The sequence below is a fragment of the Lonchura striata genome, chromosome 7, assembly GCF_046129695.1.
Source record: "Lonchura striata isolate bLonStr1 chromosome 7, bLonStr1.mat, whole genome shotgun sequence".
Lineage (NCBI taxonomy): Eukaryota > Metazoa > Chordata > Aves > Passeriformes > Estrildidae > Lonchura > Lonchura striata.
The window spans coordinates 20,825,889-20,844,125 of record NC_134609.1 but is presented as its reverse complement, the minus strand read 5'-3'; the positions used below and the strand labels follow the sequence as shown (position 1 = coordinate 20,844,125).

The 18,237-nt window shown below is 47.2% G+C and overlaps 1 protein-coding gene across 8 annotated transcripts in view; it reads left to right on the top strand.

The window, feature by feature from the left end:
• The window catches only part of SH3PXD2A (SH3 and PX domains 2A), a 246,473-nt gene that overhangs the window by 116,600 nt on the left and 111,636 nt on the right, over nucleotides 1-18,237 (top strand). The window contains exon 1 of one of the 8 annotated variants that reach the window (XM_021536310.3): nucleotides 7,754-7,833. The exons of 6 other annotated variants lie outside the window; for them this stretch is intronic. In XM_021536310.3, the coding sequence (XP_021391985.2) occupies nucleotides 7,832-7,833 (2 nt within the window). In that variant the 5' untranslated portion in view covers nucleotides 7,754-7,831. Of the gene's footprint in view, nucleotides 1-7,753; nucleotides 7,834-18,237 lie in introns of those variants that run through there. One more of the 8 variants, XM_021536309.3, reaches the window with a different exon arrangement.

Here is an 18,237-nt window from a genome sequence, read left to right as displayed (position 1 = left end):
TAAATTAATCTTATTTCAAAATACACTATTTTATGGAGATGTTGATTATCCTCTAAATCGGACTAAAAGAGGAGCTTTCTTTTCATGAGAATATTTAACCAAAAAGGAACCTCTCAGTTTCTGTTGAAATGTGGTCCCAAATCCCTGAAATCAAACAGTTTTCATTGGCCCTCCTGAGCAGCAGGATCACTGTGGAATGAGCAAACATGGACAGAGACATCTGGCAGACAGCTTTGCAGGTGACCCCTTCTGCAGTGGTGCCCAGGTCTCTGGGCTGGGACTTGATCAGCCTCTGGCAGTGCTGAGGTGTGTTTGGTGCTGAATTCCTCAGCTCTGGGACAGCATCACCCACGTGCACGATCCCTTTCTCCTGTGCCAGCATCTGGCAAGCAGAAAAAGAACTCAGGAATGCATTAAAGTGTAAGCCCTGGTGCAACCCTTGGTTGGGGCATTGAGAATATTTGGGAAGTAAAAGATGAGCAGGAAGAGTTTTGCTGTGTAAAAGCCCAGCCACAGCACCATGGCACTGAATTTTCACCCCAAGCAAGGAGAATTAGTTCAGCTATTCACAACACAGGAGCAGAAAGTGAAGTGTAAGGCAGTCATCAGCCCCTGAAAGTAAGGGCAAATGCAAAATGAGTAGTAACTGGGGCAGCTTTTACTCTTGTAGTGGGAGCTGGTACACCTTGCTAGTGTTCTCCATTTCTTCCTACAAGATGGGACATTTAAGCAACAGCTTCTAAATTTGGGTGGCACATGAGTAAGAGAACTGAGCACTTTTTGTAGTCCCAATGACAAGGTTCTTCAGCTTGCACATAACCTCTGCAGTGCCCACAGCTGACCTGGATGCTGAGGCATCTTGCAGGGTCTGGCTTGGTTCCTTCACCTCCACACATATCCCTGCAGTGGAGCTAAGGGCCAGGCTGCTGCCAAAACGCTGCATACAGCTGTGAACCTTGCAGCCAGAGATCAGTGGAAAGCTCCCTTATTGTTTGTCTCAATGCACAAAGCAGGCCTCTGTGGGATGGGTCAGCGATGCTCCTGATGCATCAGTGTCATCCCCCGGGGGAGGAGCAGCCCCTGGCCGAGCTGCACGGGCCATCCCAGCTAATGAGAGGCTTTTCTTGCCAGCCCTGATAAATAAGCTTCTGTCCATGTTCATTGTTGTCGTGCTCATGCTCATCGCAGTGTGCAGGAGGGGGTTGTGTTACAGATGCTTGGCGGAGGGAGGACAGGGTGACCTGTGCTGGCGAGTGAGAGAGAGCCAAAGGTGAGCCTGGGTTTTAATGAGAGGCAGACATTCAGCAGATGAGCAGAAAGCCTTGAATCCCTTCAATAAAGTAGTATGTCAGAGTGAGCGAGTTGCAAGAAGTAGGAGTTCTGAGGAGAATGGAGATAAAAGGAGGCTTTCAGGCAGGAGAGAGGATTACTGCTTTTTCCAGATGTAGCATTTGCATTTGGAGAAGGAGAACAGCCAAAAGGCCAGGCTGATGAAGGATGCTTTGTGGTGCTTCCAGCCTGTTAAAAAATGCAGTTCTTTGAAAGTTATGTGCTTTTGGATTGTTAGGCAAGGGATGAAGTAGACATCATAGGAGCAGTCCCTTTCCCCCTCTCCTTATGGCAGGCCAGTCTCCAGTGAGTTACATAATTAGTACTCTCTTTTCTTCCTTTTTTGCCTGCTTTCTCATAATACCTTTTTTTTTTTTTTTAAATACAATCTTGGTTCAATCATTCAGCATCCTCATAAATCAGAAAATTTTGTCCTTGCAGATTCCTGACAAGTAGTTTATATTTAGTTTTTCTGTGGACAGGCATATGAACTACTGAGCCCTGGTTTATTGCCCAATACATCCTGATCTCTGGCAGGATAAAGCAGTGTTTGAGAGAAGATTGAATTAATATCAGCAAACAGAGAATTTTGGGCTTTAACAAACAAACGTGGCTTTCTGACATGATTTTGTCTATCTGAATATATGCTCAGAAAATCTCTGGCCTTATCTCCACTTTAGATTCATTGAGCTCAGATATACTCATATGCCACAGAACCATGTAAGTAGAATATATGGTGATAAGTTTAAGAGAGGACTTACCCAAAACAGACAAAAATAAACCCATTTAACATCTTACGGCTCTATGGTCCTTTGCAAGTTTCCTGAAAAAGTTTTGCCAGTCACGTCTGTTTCTTCTTTTAAGGCTTTATTTTCAAAACATCAAAGTAAATTCCTGATTTTGAATGAAGTAGGACACAGCACAACAGAGGGACATGTCAAAAACATTTCACCTCAAGAGTAATGCAGCTAGATAACATTAAACTTGCTGTCAGCCTTATCCCCAGAGCAGCCTCCTCCTCCCCCAGACATTAATGCATGTGGGTATTTCCTACACAGTGAGTAACTGTATTGAATTCAACAGGAGCACACGTGCACCCAGAGTTATTTGTGTGTCTATGTGTGTAAGTTTGTTTGATGGGGATAAAAATTCTGGAGAGGGTTGGGATACAAAGGAGGTTCATTCATCAATAACCCCCTCTAAAACCATGTTAATTCTTCTTCCTTGCCTGGAGATGGGCACGTGTGGAGTATGTGCACACAGGCTTTGGGGCCAACACAATAATTTTAACTGGAATAAGTAACCAGCTTTCAAGGGAGGAGGGTAGGTAACATGTACTCTTGTAGACTCCTAAACACAGGTAACACAAAGCAGCAGAAAGGCTTAATTGGCCTGATCATTTAGAGGTTTGATATAGCAAATAATCTGTGTGTGCCCTGGATGCTCTTTTTATGCATTTATTTTTACAACCTTTTCATTTAAAAAAATGCCAAAACCCAGCTAAAAAGGGTGTGAAAGCAATTAGATATATATCTTCATTTGTATCCTTGAGGGGGCCTTTTAATTCTGTAGCTGTAAAATCAATGAAGCATCAATACAGGCTCCACAAGGGAAGGCAGCCACTCTGGGAGAAAGCAATAAGCACAAGGCTATGTAGAGTATCTTTGTTTGGCTGTGCTTGCTGTAACATCCTGTCAGATACCATTTTCAGTGTGGTCTGTTCACTTAAGCCAGCATTTGCTCCGTGAGCAGAGGGAATTCATCCATCAAACAGGGCTTGGCAGGTCTCATTCCAGTATAATGGACTATATCACTGGAAGGTGTCTAGTGTGTGTTGTAGGCACTTTGCTTATTGCCTCCTATTCTACATATGTACCTAAATCTTTTACATGACATTTTACATTGTGCTTTGTTCTTATATCCTGCTTTCTTCTTGCTTTATCCCTGACTGCATCAGCTTCTCTGCCTCATGCTGGCTTATCTTTTCTTGTGTCATTTTTAGCGGTCTCTGTTTTGTTTTGGTTTTTTCACTACCCTTACATCCCTTGGATATTGTTTTCTTCTTTCTCAATATGTTCTGTCATGTTTCCCCCAGCATTGCTACACTTTCTTCTATTTGTCCCACTGGTACTCTGTTCATTGGTTTTATTTGCTCTCTGATCTATTTCTTCTATCACTTTCTCCCTTCCCCATATCTTTCAACCCCAATACCACATATGAAATAACAGAGGGATGACAGAAGGTACACAAGTTGCCTCATTGCTGGGTTAGCTGTTTGCATAGAGTACAGCCAGGATGAGCTAGTCTGGGGCTGGAATAGAAACTGGGAGCAAACCCTGTGCACCCCCATATGTGTTAGTGGCCCTGATGACTGACCTCAGCAATATGGGGAAACCTGCTCTTTTGCCTTGCTAAAAGGCAACTCTTAGGGAGGAAAGGAGAAGTCATGGAAAACTAACTTGGCAGAAATAAAATCGACAAGGTTTTTTGCTGTTTTGTAACCTGTAATTTTTGTTGAAGTTGTCTCTGTGGTCTGCCATACAGAAATTCATCATCACCAGCCTGGAGTTCCTGGGTAATTAATCTTCTGTGGTGGATAAGGCAGGCTGGATTTTCAGTCTGCAGGCATGGAGAGCTGCAAGCTAACCTGCAGCACTGCCGAACCTTCTCTCTCTCTCCTACTTCTCCATTTTCCCATGACCTTAGGAAAAAAAAAAAGAGAAATCCCCACTTCATAGCTCTTTTTTTTTTACTAAATCACACTTTATGGAACACAGTTTTAATGCTGTATGGTGCGTGTTTAATGATGTCCATATGGGTTTGTGGGTACAGGAATTAAATACATAACAGTTCACGATGACATAACACGGAAATGCAACTCCCGCAGTGCTGGTGTGTAGGCTGTAAAGGGTTATTAATAAAAATGAAGGTTTTAAATAGAAAACAAGCTTAGCAGTACCGTTTTGGCCTCAGGCCCATCTCTGAGTGATGGAAAAAAAAAGAGACTGGAATATATGGTCTTTCCTCAATACATGAAAATAAATACATTTTACCACCATCCCCTGCTAAACATTTCAGAGAGAAAGCTGCAGGCCTGATGCATGGCATCTCTCTTCAATCAGAGCCTGAGCTCAGGGAGGTCTGGAGGGGATATTTCAGCAGGGTGCAGGACACATCAAACAAATACTAAAGGGGAGATTGATGCCTTAGATTATTAAAACGGGGTAAGGCCACAATGTTTTGATTGGCAAAACCTTTCAACAGTTGGACATTAGTATTTCAGAAGAGCAAACCATTCTGTTTGTGGGTGAGCCAGGAAAATAACAACTCACACAGTTTGGGGGAATGACCTCAAGGAAATCCCATCCTGTCTTGTAACTAGAATTGCTGGATCAGTAAGCCAAGGAAATTACACAATATGCCTATTAATATTAGAGACAAAGAAAAGCAAGTTTACTTTTCTATGTTCAGCCTTGTCTCTCTGTAGTTGCCCCAACATTTTGTTTTAAGTATTCAGAATAAATGAGACAGCAGTGGATGATGTGCTGAGCATCTCCCTCTGAATGCTGTGTCTGAGACACATCTCACTGATTTTCCACTGGTTGTTAGTGACAGGAACTGTATGGGCAGCACCAGCACAAATTGAATATGTCCTTCTGTCTTTACCAATGTTTTTGCTGCAGTTTCAGCTGGTCCCAGAGCAAAACACAAAGATTTAACTCAACACAAACTAGCTCTAGAGTCTGTGGCTTGGGATTTTCCACTTTGTGGACATCTCTAAATTACCTCCAGGTTGTAGACTAGGACAAGATCAATGCTTCACAACAGTTGCATAAGGGTCAGGACATGTCTGAACCAAAAGTGATCCTGCCCTGGTTCCCATTTTGGGAAATTCATGTACTCACAGCTGTGTCCCCCTGATCATTCTGCTCACATTCTTCAGCTCCAGCCCCATGCTCACCTCAGCCCATCGTTGCACCCCTGGATTCCAGCAGACAACTTTCTCCAGCAGATGGCCATGGAGGATGCAGAAGGAATGCAGGAGGAATAAGACTTTCTTGCTTTATCTCATGCTGTCTGGGGCAAATTCCCACTCTCTGCCAGTTTCTTGGTGCCTCCAGCTGTTGTATATTGTGAGGCACAGATGTTGTTAGCTCAGTGGCTTCTGTCCAACTGCCAGATACTTCAGCAGAAGAGAACTCAGCCCATTATATGGAATTGCAATTCAGGCTGGACAGACGGCAGCACTTTTTTCCCCACCTGACTGTAACTGGGACAGTGAACAGAAATGTGGGAATATGGCTCAAAATAATCTCCCTATGCACCAAGCCCTGTGCTGCTCTGTTCACCCTTCAACCTCCTGGCTTGAAACCAAGATCCTCCTCTAAAAATTGGTTAGAAAAACTACTCCCTGCTTATGTTCTAACAGAAGAGATGGCTGGGCTCTGTCGCACAGGGCATGCTTCCACCCGCTTGCTGCTGTACTGTGGGTCATCTCAGGCACAGTTAAAGCTTCTGGAAAATGGTTTTAAATCTATTTATCTAAATTTCTTTATGCTGACAGATGTCAGTTGTTTGTGTTCTGAAACTGGCCTTTTCAAGAATAGGTACCATGTCCCTTTAAATAGCACAAACCACATGGGAACACATTATTTTTGTCCCTAGTTGTCTATAATCTATCTTATTTCTTTTTTTAGTGAAACTAAAATCTTCCCAGGGATTGTTCCTAATAATAATACTGAAAAGAAAGCATCATGTAAGTCATCCAGTATTAGCAATGGCAATAGTGCTGCATTGCCCTTCTATAGACTTATCTCACTCTACGCTTCAAGGTATGGCCTAAACATGAACCCTCTCAGCTAGACTGTGAAATACAGGTTTTATTTTAGAACCAGGGAAGCAAAAGTATGAAAGTGGTTTTGAAAGGTCACCAAGGATAGAACAGGAGCCAGAAGGTCTGGATTTTAGCCTCGTGTTGAGACTGTTGGCATGCTTTCTGCCATTTGCCTCTGCAGACACCCCTAGCATGCCAGCAGTTTGACTTGCTGATATATAACTTCAGGATCTACCAGAGTGGGTCAGCGTCAATGTCAATTTTTGCAAAATACTATATTTGAGGAAAATGTGCTAAAGAAACATTGAACTAGTTTGCCCTAGGTTACAGTGGGACTAGTCTTCAGGGTGCCTTTGAATTCTCTGCTTCAATCACTGGTCTCACAATCCTCTAAAAAACCACACACTCACCCCCTGCTTGTCAGCATGTGAAGGGGGATCTTTAGCTCAAGATTGACCTCACCCTGTTGTCTTCTTCCCCAAACTGTGGTGAATTGCCTCATCTGAAGTCCCGTGCAGAAGCAGCAGCAACCAGTCCAACTTCTCTATATGCCAGGACAGCCCAGAGAGCATGCTGGGCTGTAGCTGTGATGTGGAAGAAGAACCTGCATTTGTGCCCAGATGCCCATGGCAGTTCTGGAAGGAATCGTATGAGCATGGAGGAAGGCAGGAGTGCTGATAGTTATCTACATCTCCCTCTTCTTCCTCAACCAAATCTCTGTAAGAACTGGGAGCACAGTCTGCTGTAGAAGATAAATTGCTCAGGAGCCTACACTTTGTTGAAATCTGTCTGTGTAGGGCTGCAGGCTTGGCTCGCTGTGATTATTCCATTTGCAGCTCCTTGTCCAGAACCAGCCCTTGGTGTCCCTTGGTGTCCTCTGCTCTCTGCTTCAGCTGCCTGCTCCACTGTTTGTCCTTTGTGTCCCTTCCTACAGTCCTTGCTGATGACAGCCTGTGCTGAAGGTACCCCCAGCTCCTGTTTGTGAAGGGAGGCTTGGCTGGGGCTGTTCAAGTTCTCAGGCAGATGTGTACTTTGGAGCTTGAGCAGAGCTTTCCTTCCCAAGGGGGTGAAAGAGGGATGTGTCAACAGTGTATTGCTCTTCCCCTGGCTTTGTTCTCTCCCTGTATGTCCCGTGTTTCCCATCCCTTCCTCTTGTGCGAGTTGTCCTGCAGGCTAACATGAGCACAGCCGCCTTGCACGGATCTTTAACTGCCAGTCCTCCCTCCCAGGAGCTACTAAAACATTCCCTTGGCACATACTCCGTTTACCCACTCCATTTACCATGTGGCCCTTGCTTCAGCACATCTTTTCCTCCCACAGGACCCTTTACTAGTCTGTGCCTTCTCCCTAATTCTCTGGTCACCAAATGTGTGACCTTCCTAGCAGCTGGCACCCTGCAGCATTCCGACCAGAGCCCCACTGCTCTGATCTCTGTGGCCACTGGTGCTGCAGACAGACCTTGTCCTAAGCAAAGCTGTCCCTGACTGTGCCCGTGCCAGTGGGTGAGAGAATGTGCCCTTGCATGTGGCTTTTGTTCTCAGTGCACACCCACCTCCCAGAGCAGCAGATAAACACAAAAAGCCTTTTTCTGCTGTTTAATGAGCAAAGCTGAGCACTGCTTCTGAGCTGCTCCTTTAACAGCGAGGGCATCATCACGTCCTGAGCCTTATGTGAGTAAATCTGTCATCAAATTTTAGTCTTTCTTTTGTATAACTTTATGTAGCAGCTCATCTTAAACTCGTAAAAACATTTTGTGGGAAATTATGTGTGGGAGGTGGGCAACTCCTTCCATTTATTGCCAGCTAATCCGTAATGCTCTTCTTTATCATAACAAATGAGGCAGGTTTCTCAAAAGCAGTATCTTGTGCTGTTCTTTTATCTCTTTCCTTTTGCTTTGAGTCTGGGGATGGGGTTCTGCCCTGGGCAAGGGCACAGAACATGGCTCCAAGACTCCTGGTTTCTGTCTTGAACACTGGATGCTCATGATTGTGCTAAATCCTGCTTGTGAAGCATCTCTGTGAGCTGGAAGGGGGTGTAGGTACTCAAAATACTGTGTTTAGCCATAGATGTTAGTAAATATAAAAGAGGTAAAAAACTCCAGTACCATAAAATGCCAAAAAGCCAGGAAACTGGAGCTCTTTCATCTGTTCTTAAGCTTGGTAAATAGAGAAACTTCTATATCCTGCTGGTGCCTTGCTCTCCCACTATCCCAAAGTCATTTGTACACAAAGCTCCAGGTTTTTGCAGTTCCTTGGGTAAAAATGTTTCGCACGCCCTGGGATCTGTCATCATTTCACACATCTTCTGTTCTGCTGAGCCATCACCCCCTTCCTCCAAACTGGTAGGTGGCACAGGAGGTATCACATCATCCCCGTGGAGGAAACTTTGTACAAAAGTATCTTGGAATTTGGCAAAGAGCAGCTCTTTTTTACAGCAGGACTCATCTCCCTTTCAGTCGAAATTAAGTGTCTAAATCTTTTTGTCTTTCCCTCTTTGTCAGTTTTACAGTGTGCTCTGGGGTGAACTTTTGTTGTGCTACATTTATTTCTCCTTGCCAAGACCTTCTTTATGGCTTTGATTTAAACAAAGTCCAATCAGACACAGTGAAAGGCCGTCATGTTCCAGTGCTGGGGATGGGCTTTGGGGGCTGTTTATCTTTTTCTCCAAGGATAACAGCACATTTTTGTTTGTGTTGTGTGTATGTCTTGGACTTACACAAAAACTTAAGGATCTGATTCTGGTGGGTCATGCTGGAAGGTATCCAAACCCGTAAATCTGGTCACTGTGCTTTTCCAAATGTTTATTGTGCTGTTTAAGCTTTTATGGGCTCTTGTGTGTATTACATATGGTCTGAATAAATGTAATGCAGTATTACTGTGCTTAGCTGAGAGGCAGAAGAGCTCCAAGGGGATCATTAGAGCTGGGGCAGCCATTGCCAGCATTTGGAGATGAGTTTCCTGGTTGAGCTTTGCAGGTTGCAAGGACCTTCAGCCCTGTTCTGTTGGTTTCTAAATGCCACTTGATCTAAGGTTGCAGATGTAGAAATAAGAAGCAGAGAGTTGCAATTTCTTGGATTCAGCATAGGATTTTTGCAGCAATTCTCCTCTTTCTAAAGCACTAATAGAAAGGACTGGACTTCTCATGTATTTCCTCTGTGCTGCTGCTGGTGCTGCCTGTGGCAAGGTCTGCTCAGATTGCCAGTGGGACTCGAGACAAGACTTTAAGGAATCAGTGGATGAATAGCAGGGCAGAAGTCAGCTGGGTTGCTGTAAGTGAGGAACCACCTGCAGACTCTCTCTAAGAGTCAAGGCTGCATTGCTCCTTCAGACAGATGGCAAAGAGGATCTATTCCCTGTCCCTCCAAGCCTACAGCTCCTCTGTGATCCTGGAGATCACCCATGAGACAGCCAGACTGAGCCAGCCAGACTCCAGCTGGTGGGAGCAGGGGCAGGACGTGTGTTTGAGGGCCAGCAGTGTGAAAGTGGTACCTGGCCCAGGCCACCTCTGGTGCCATAGTCCCAGCAGCTCACTCGGGGAGTGTGCCATGGTCCTGTTGCATCACATCCTTACTCTATTTCATCCTGATTGGATTGAGGGAAGAAACTGCAGATTAAAATCAGCCAAACTGTAGCCAGCTCTAACAGCTGTAAAGCAGCCAAGCCAAGACCTTTGGTCCCTCAGAGAACGGCCTGCAGTTCAGCTCTGGGCTTCCCTCCACTGGGCCAGGTTGCCTTCTGCTCCAGGCAGTCCTTCCAGGACCATCACTTCACTTCCACCTCTAACCCCACTAACCCAAGGAAGAGAGAGGCTCACAGCTGAGCTTGCTGCCAACGCTGTCCTTCTTCAGCTTGGGCTTTCTGCTCCCTCGCCTCTGCCCTTTCTGGCTACTCCAAGTGCAAGTTTGGGGCAGAAACAGGTTTGTGTTTCTGCAGCAGACATGCTGGTCCCTGCTAGGGTTGGCCATTAGGGCTGATGTACCATCAATAATTACTATTTGCTGAAATAGTGGAGGTTTCACAGAGGCATTGGGAGATGGAGATGAGACTGGAAAGAGTGGGGAAGACTGGAAGCACTGGGAATCTGAGTTGATCCTTTGCCTCTGGAGAGCTGAATTTGACACTGCAAAACCTACTCTTATTACTTTTTATTTATTTTATTTTTATCAAGAACTAAAACTCATATATCCACTCTGTGTCAGCTCAAAGGTTGCACCATTGGAAAGCCTATTTAAAAAGAAAGAATTGGAGAAAATATATGCTTGTAGCTGGATTGAGAATGCTCCTGGCTGCAGAAATTGATATTTTTCTCTTCCTTCCCTGTTGCTTCAGGCTGAGAATTAAAATGTGGGTTACTTCTGGCTGTGCTGAGATAGGAGCAAAACCCCAGGTAACTGCTGCAACCATATTTAGGGAATTGCTTATGCCAGGTCCCTGATGCTGGATGTGTGCTGGGAGAAGGAGTGACAGCACACAGCTGCAACCCACTTAGGTATAAATGTGTTTGTGCTGTGGATCCTCGGGAGTATGGGAACACTGAGTGATACCCTAGTGTTTGGACACCTAAAAGAAGCAAGGCAAGGAAAGAAAGCATCTTTTGGTCCTCACAAAACCTTTAGAACCATTTTTCTCTGGATAGAGATTTTCCTGTGACCTGTGGAACATGAATACATTTGGTGCAAGCTCATTTACAGAAGAATCTCTTCCGTTGTGTTCTCCTCTCTTTGACCTTGAGGCTGTTGACACCCCTTGGGTCAAAAAGCAACGTGGGAAGGATAAATGTAAATAATGGGTAGCATTAACACACTGGTTGTGGTGGGCTTGCATGATGCCAACAGCTTCGCCCAGCCCTTGCTGGTTGAATTGGGGAAATAATAATAGAAAATAAATAGGAAGGTAATAATTCTAACTTGCAAATGGCTTCCCAAACCCAGCAAGCACCTGAAGTTCTCCCATTCCTTAAACTGCAATGAGGGAGAGAGAGGCTGGGAACCACCACCCCACAGGTTGCCAGAAAAGTCCAGCACTTGGGGAAGATCCTGCAACAAACTCTTGGTTCTTGCTGCAAGGGCAGACATGGTGTTTGGCTCAGGGAGCAGCCTTGTAGGGGTTGTATAACATTGCTGGGCAGACACCATGTGTGATAATGCTGTTGTATCACTGAGTTACCCTGGGATACATCAGTCCCTAGGCATTTTTTGGAGGTATGAGGTGGGGCACTTCATTACTCAGATCTGCACCATTGTGCATCCTGCTTCTGCTGCTGCACCTGGTGCATTCTGCTGCTTTGACCTGGAGGAAGGTTTGAACCTGCCTGTGTAGACCTCACAGAAACAGAGGCATTGCAGAGTGCTGACTTGGGAGCTGGGAATCATTCTCACTCCTCTCATTCAACCCAGTGGCCCATAGGAGAAAGAATGGAAGAATTAATTTGTTGCTCTTCAGCATGGAGAGGAGTGAGCATGAGGGGATGCAGAGGATGCATTTTGTGGGGAGATGTGCTTGCAGAGGAGCTCTCTTCAGTGGAGAGAAGTTATTTTTGCCAGCAGAGTCCTGTGTCAAGCACAGGCAGCTCTGGGGCTCCCACCTCTTCCCCTCTATTGCTGGATGTTGAATCAGCTGTTTGTACTGCCCAGCACAGTGCCAGGGACAAACCCTCTGGCAGAAGGGTGGGGAAACACAACGGAATAAATAAAGGATTTATAAAGGGGATGGCTTGTTTGTCCACAAACAGCCTGCTGCAGGCCTGTGCTCAGAAGGCAACCAAACCCCCAGAGCTGCTCTTAGGCTTTCCTCTCTGTAAGCACATTGCTGCAGGGTCCTGCCACAGGCACTGGGGGCCGGCTAGGGAGAGGGTGGCAGAGACAGCCTGCTCCTGTGTCCCTTCTTCCTCTGCACATTCCAGGGCTGTGACCTCCTCAACCTGCAGAGAGAGGGGAGGGAGGTGGGAAATGGGGTGACAGGAGCAAACTTCCTGCAGCAGAGCTGAGCTGAGGGATGGTTCTTATCACAGGAGAACAGCCCTGCTGGGGGCAGCTGGAGAGGACCCATCCCATTTTCCTGAGCCCCCCACCCTGCTCACCCTGCAGCTCACCCCCAGCACAGGAACATCCCTAACCCCAGCACAGAGCCTGCCTGCCCTGCCTGCAGAAACTCATGTGTCCCAGAAAGACGAGGGCTCACAGCTTGGCAGCACTGAGAAATGCCAGCTAAGCCACATGAGAGGGAGAGGCAAGTTAGCACCAGGCTGCCTGGCAGCATGGTTGCATTTGAGCAGCTCCTGCTGCAGGCGCTGCAGGGGAAGGCTGACCCGTGCCCATCAGTGAAGTGCCAGGCTGCCTTTGTGCCCTGCCTGGGCTCCGGCCGCCACACACTGGCCAGGTTTTGGCTCATGGCAGCTTTTTGGGCAGGACCCTGCTCTCCTCCACAAACCAGAGGCCAACATGTAGGGCCAACCCTTCTCAGAGTTTGTCTCAACCCAGTTCAGTCCTCATTTATGTCTCCACTGTGAGGTGGAAGGAGATGGGAGAGAGAGCCCAGCACATGTCCCTTTGCCCCTCTGCCTGAAGAGAAGGTTACATGGGAGCTGGAAAGAGAATTGTGCTGGCCTGGAAGTTTCTGCTGAAGGCAGAGTAGTCCTTTCACAGCACAGTCCTGTGTCACTGATCTAGGGATGGACTCCCAAAAGCCTCCTTAGCTCTAAAACCAGAGCAGGGTGCCACAGGTAAAGCATGTGGGAGCAACCTCAGTGTGAGACTGGCAACTCCTGGGACACCTGGGCAGTGGAGTGGTGTTGCTCCCTGAATGTCACTGCTACCCAAGCCTGAGGAGGAATTGTCCATAGGTCCTCTGAACCTTGCTGGCTGAAAATGGCTTGTGAATCCAAGGTCTGTAACATTTATTGATCCCTTGTGTCAGCAGAAGGACTCACCAGTACGGAGGGAACAGCTTCCTATCCCAAGCTTGCACAAGCTTTTCCTATGTGTCCTGTCCTTCATTCTTGCAGACTACAGTGAGACTGCTGTGAAACTGGGTTGGTGTCCAGTGTTTCCCTCCCATTGCTGGCATCTGTTTTACAAAGAGCTTCACCTGGGAGAGGCCACTTCAGTCTGACATCTCTCACCAGCAATAGGTGGTACAACAAACAGCTCCCAGCAGGGCAGGCAGGGTTTCACCTGCCCTGTGTCCTCCCATTCCCAGAAAGCCAGGAGAGGGACTTCCCCAGCTGGAGGGCAGCCAGGGACATTAACAGGCACATCTATCCCCTGTCCACAAAATGCTCTGTGTTCAACATTGCCCCAGAGGGCAGGGACTTCTGGTAGGTTTTTCACAACAAAGCTTAGCCAAAAGTCCTTTATATGTCAAGAGCTGTTTGATGCAGGAAATAATATTTTGCTCTCATATGCATGTGTGTGTATGTGGAGATGTGTACAGTCCTTCTACCATGGCCATGGTTCACTATCCCTGTGTCTGATGATAAAATTATTAAGATTTGCACTTGCTGTTTTTTGCAGAACTCTCTAACCCTCTTGCAAAGCCGTATTTGTTGCATAGCTTGTAGCATCCAGTAAAAACAGCTCCACTTGATGGAAAGTGTCAGATATGGGAAGGCTCTGAGTTACAGACTCTGCAGGCAGCTACTGCCACATGGTGGGGAGATGATGTTTTACATGTATTTATTGTGCAGCAAAAAACACTAGCTGAGCTGGAAAAAAATGCATTTGGTTTGCTTGGATTTTGGATTTGGTGGTGTATGTGTTCTGCTCTCTCCAGGGATATGCTCTGCCTCATCCCCTTGCCATGCTCACCTGGTGAAGCTGACTCTCTCTTGGCTCTCATGTCCTGGAGAGCAGAAATTCCTCTAGACAGCAGTGGGAAAGCTGTGACATATTTCTGTGAACAGATATGAAATAGCTTTTCCACCTGGCTTCTTATTAGGTGTTACAGCTCTATCTTTTTCCATCAGTCGCATGATAGTAATTTTTTGGTATTTAATACCATTACATCTAAGACTTGGTGAGGGAATGAGAAAGAAGCAGACCTGCAGTCTTGGATATCAATACCAACAACTCCAGAACCACACCTGGATCAGACATTTGTAAGCATATGGAAGAGATTGAAGACCATCTAATTGTCTCCTTGATACTTGGTACTAGACTGAATCATCTCTGCAGGCCTGGGAAGCTGTGCAGATCACCAGGCTCTCCTTGCTCCTGCTCCACTAAGCTAAAGAGCCAACTTGGAAAGGAAAAACCTTTCGCATCCCCAGCTTTGGCTGTGCCAGGCCGTTCGGCACGGCTTCAGTATGGAAGGTGTCACTGGCTTGCTTGTGTTTTTGGCTGTGAAAGTCAGTGACAGCTCCTCTGGCCAGATTTCCTGTATGTTAGGGGAGTTGTCAGCATCTAATCTGGGTGTTTGTTTCCAAATAGTATTGCCAGGGCATTGCATGTGCAGCCTGACACACTGTACATTAATCTAGGTTTTGGCCTCCTTGCTTGACCCAGGAAGGATTAAACCCCACCCCACATCTGCTGCAGCTCCCTTGGACTGCTGCCTCATCACACTGATGCTCCTTAGCAAAGCTCAGGGCTGGTCTTTCCCTCCACAGCTTCCCAGGCACAGCTCTTTCCTAGGTGGCAGGGACTGTTTCTTCTGCTTTCCCTCCCTCCCTTCCCTCCTTCTTCCCTCTCCAGCACACTGGTACCTGCAGACCACATACAGTCCTTACAGGAATTTGTCAGCCAGGCCCTGCTCCTGCCTTGCACTAAGACCATTATCCATGTTGCTGCATTTAACCTGAAGCAAGGAGCAGGCTGGAACACAAAACTTTTGAAAAATTATGGAACAAGGGCAAATTTCCAGTCAAAGCTCTCCAAATGCTGCACTGAAGGAAAATTACTCTTCATTTGCGGGTGAAATGGAAGACTCTGTGCAAGGGCAGGAGCTGTGCAGAGTAGAGATTTAAACAATAAAGGAAAGAATGACTACGACTGGGGGAGTGGGAAAGGGGCCTGGGACCTCACTAACCTGATTTAATCCAGCAACTTCTGATGTTTTACAATTGCAAGCAACAATCTGACCCAGAGCTGGGCAATCTGTATGCCACAGAGTCCTTAACTGTTTGTAAAATGGTCTTAAGGGGAAATTATATTTGTAATTATGAACTGAAAAAACTGAGCAGCAGCACTCTTGGCTTTGGAGCCATGTCCAGCTGCTGTTGGGGTCTCCACCCTTCCTATGTCCTCCCACCATCCAGCAGCACCCAGAGCAGTTCCCAGCTGAGCTCTTGTGGGCAGCAGTTTACCTTGGCCACAGGATCTCTCCTCACAGGAGAGGCTGCACCTGAGCAAAGTGCCTCCTTGCTCTGCACAGGGGAGTCAGTGTCCTAGGAAGGGAGGGAAAAGCTGGGAATACTCCCCAGCAGTGGAGATGCTGACCCAGCCTGCAGAGCTATGGGCTGACAAGGCTCTGATTTGAGCCGGCTGCCTGTGGTCCCCTGGGTCTGGGAAGAGAAATTTCCTCAAAGCTTCTGAGAAGAGGCACCAGCCTCAGTCCACTGACTTGAATTGATGAAATTTGTACCAACTGGTGTGTCCTCTCACATGCCAGTCATTCCTGGCTGTGGCAGTGCCAGCTTCCAATGGGATGTCCCTGGGCTAATTGTTGCTGGATTTGGACAAGTGAGGTTTTCTTCTTTTCTGGGAAATGGACTGGTTTTGTGCCCATGGTGTTTGTCAGGTGCTGACAAACCCCTCCCTTAGTCTCAATACTGCCTGTCTGCTTAAGGTGGTGTTCCTTGGAGATGTGCTTTTCCCTTTTCAAGGCTTTTGATGTCTTTTCCCCTGTTAGAAAACTCAAGAAGGCAGCATGTTAAGCTGGCTGGGGCCAGTGAGTGTTGCTGGGGGCAGCAGCTTTGATCCTTGGTGGGAGCTTTGCCATAAACTTTGATCATGCATTTTTCATCCCTTGCTCTGTGTGTGCATGTGCTGTGCAAGGGATTCAGGCACTAATCCTGAAGCTGCACTCAGCACACGATAAGACTCATTTGCAGTTCATCGTTGATGCAAATACTTCCCATCCCCAGGGTAACTCCACCATGAGTTACCCTACATGAAATTTGACCCTGACATCTAATAGCTAGGGAGCTGATCCTGTCTTTAATCTCTCTGACAGTGCCTAGTCAGGGCTTTTTGAAGATTTTTGTTGGTCTTTTCTATCACTTGAACATTAGTTTTCTTTATCTGGAATTTTGTACTGCTATCTGACCCATTTACTTGGAAGCCTCCAAGGAGAGCTTGAGTTGAAAGAGAGTTGGGTTTGTGATCCAAGTATGAGTCTTTCACTGTTAATTGTATTAGCATTCATAATTACATGCACATTTCTAAACTGTCAGGATTGCCACATCCTTTTAAAACATGGATGGAACATCAAAAGGGCTATGACTGCTCAGAGATTAGCAAGAAATTAAATTGCCTGATACCTCAAAAACAATGGATGTGAGCTGTTTTGTCCCCATTATATTAAAAGTGACATAGGAAAAATAAGTCAGGAATTAGGCTTTTAAAGCCCATTAGCTGTCACAATGTAATTAGCAGGAACAGGCTATGTGATGCAGGTTTGAGGTGCCCTGTGCCTGCTGTTGCTGTTGGATGGCCAGGGTCTCTGCCCAGTGGGAGCCTTGTTGGATAGGGCTGTGTGTGACAGGACTCATGGGATGAATGGGTGCAGAATGTGGTGTTGCTTTTTGCAACAGGGGAAGTCCTGAATTCACATCCTCTCTTTGCTGCAGATTTGCTTTAAGGGAGCTGCTTGGTCTCCCTGTTCATGGGTTAGGCTGTGTTTTAGCTCTCAAGGCAATCCCCAGTAGAGGTCACTTGTGGCTGATGGGTCACACAATGACTCTGGGCTCTCTCATGTGGACTTCTCAAAGTCCTGCTGGGAGCCTGTCCTTTGGAAATACATATTTTGCAAACACAAAATACGTGAGCCTACGTACATGCATGCACCATCCCAGATCCTTGCCAGCTGCATGTATCTGAATACATTTGTATTTGCAGGTATCAACAGTTTTGCCATGTCATCATGAAGGGTATTGAGACAAATACATTTCACCTGAAGACTTTTTGGAAGGCAGATGGCTTTTGCTCTTATGGAGCCCTGCTTGTCCAGGGGTATTGGAGAAAGGTTGTCAGGGCAAGGGAAATGGAGGTGTTGTTGCCTGTAACAGAAATACAAACCTTTCGGTTCTCAGACTGTTCCCCACCCACCGAACCCAACGTGCCTTGTTGCATGCTTTGTGCATGGTGATGGACTGTGTCTCACGGAGGTGACAGCAGTGACTTCTCAGTCCCAGCTGGGAAGTTTCTCCACGGCCCTGGGCCAGCCACAGCCACAGCACCTCTCACACAGGCGCTGTCACCTTTATCCTTCATCAGTGTAGATCCTGACAGAGCTGGTCTCGCTTCACGGGCGGTGCCTGCACAGACGTTGCCGCCGTGCAAGAAGGAGTTGATGGTGCCTGGTCCCCGTGGGAGCGAGCAGCATCCCGGCGGCCGTGCAAGAAGGAATTGATGGTGCAGCATCCCAGCAGCCGTGCAAGAAGGAATTGATGGTGCAGCATCCTGGCGGCCGTGCAAGAAGGAGCTGATGGTGCAGCATCCTGGCGGCTGTGCAAGAAGGAGCTGATGGTGCAGCATCCTGGCGGCTGTGCAAGAAGGAGCTGATGGTGCCTGGTCCCCGTGGGAGCGAGCAGCGTCCCGGCGGCTGTGCAAGAAGGAATTGATGGTGCAGCATCCCGGCGGCCGTGCAAGAAGGAGCTGATGGTGCCTGGTCCCCGTGGGAGCGAGCAGCATCCCGGCGGCTGTGCAAGAAGGAGCTGATGGTGCCTGGTCCCCGTGGGAGTGAGCAGCGTCCCGGCGGCTCGGGGCGCAGCCGGCAGATGGAGCGCGGCTCCTCCGCGCCTGCCCCGCCGCGCTGCGCGGCAGCGGAGCGACGCGAGGACGGGCTGCTCGTCACGGAAACACGCCGCTTTTAGCTGATTTACAAGCAGCTTTGTGGAGCTCCTGATGGCCCCGTGTT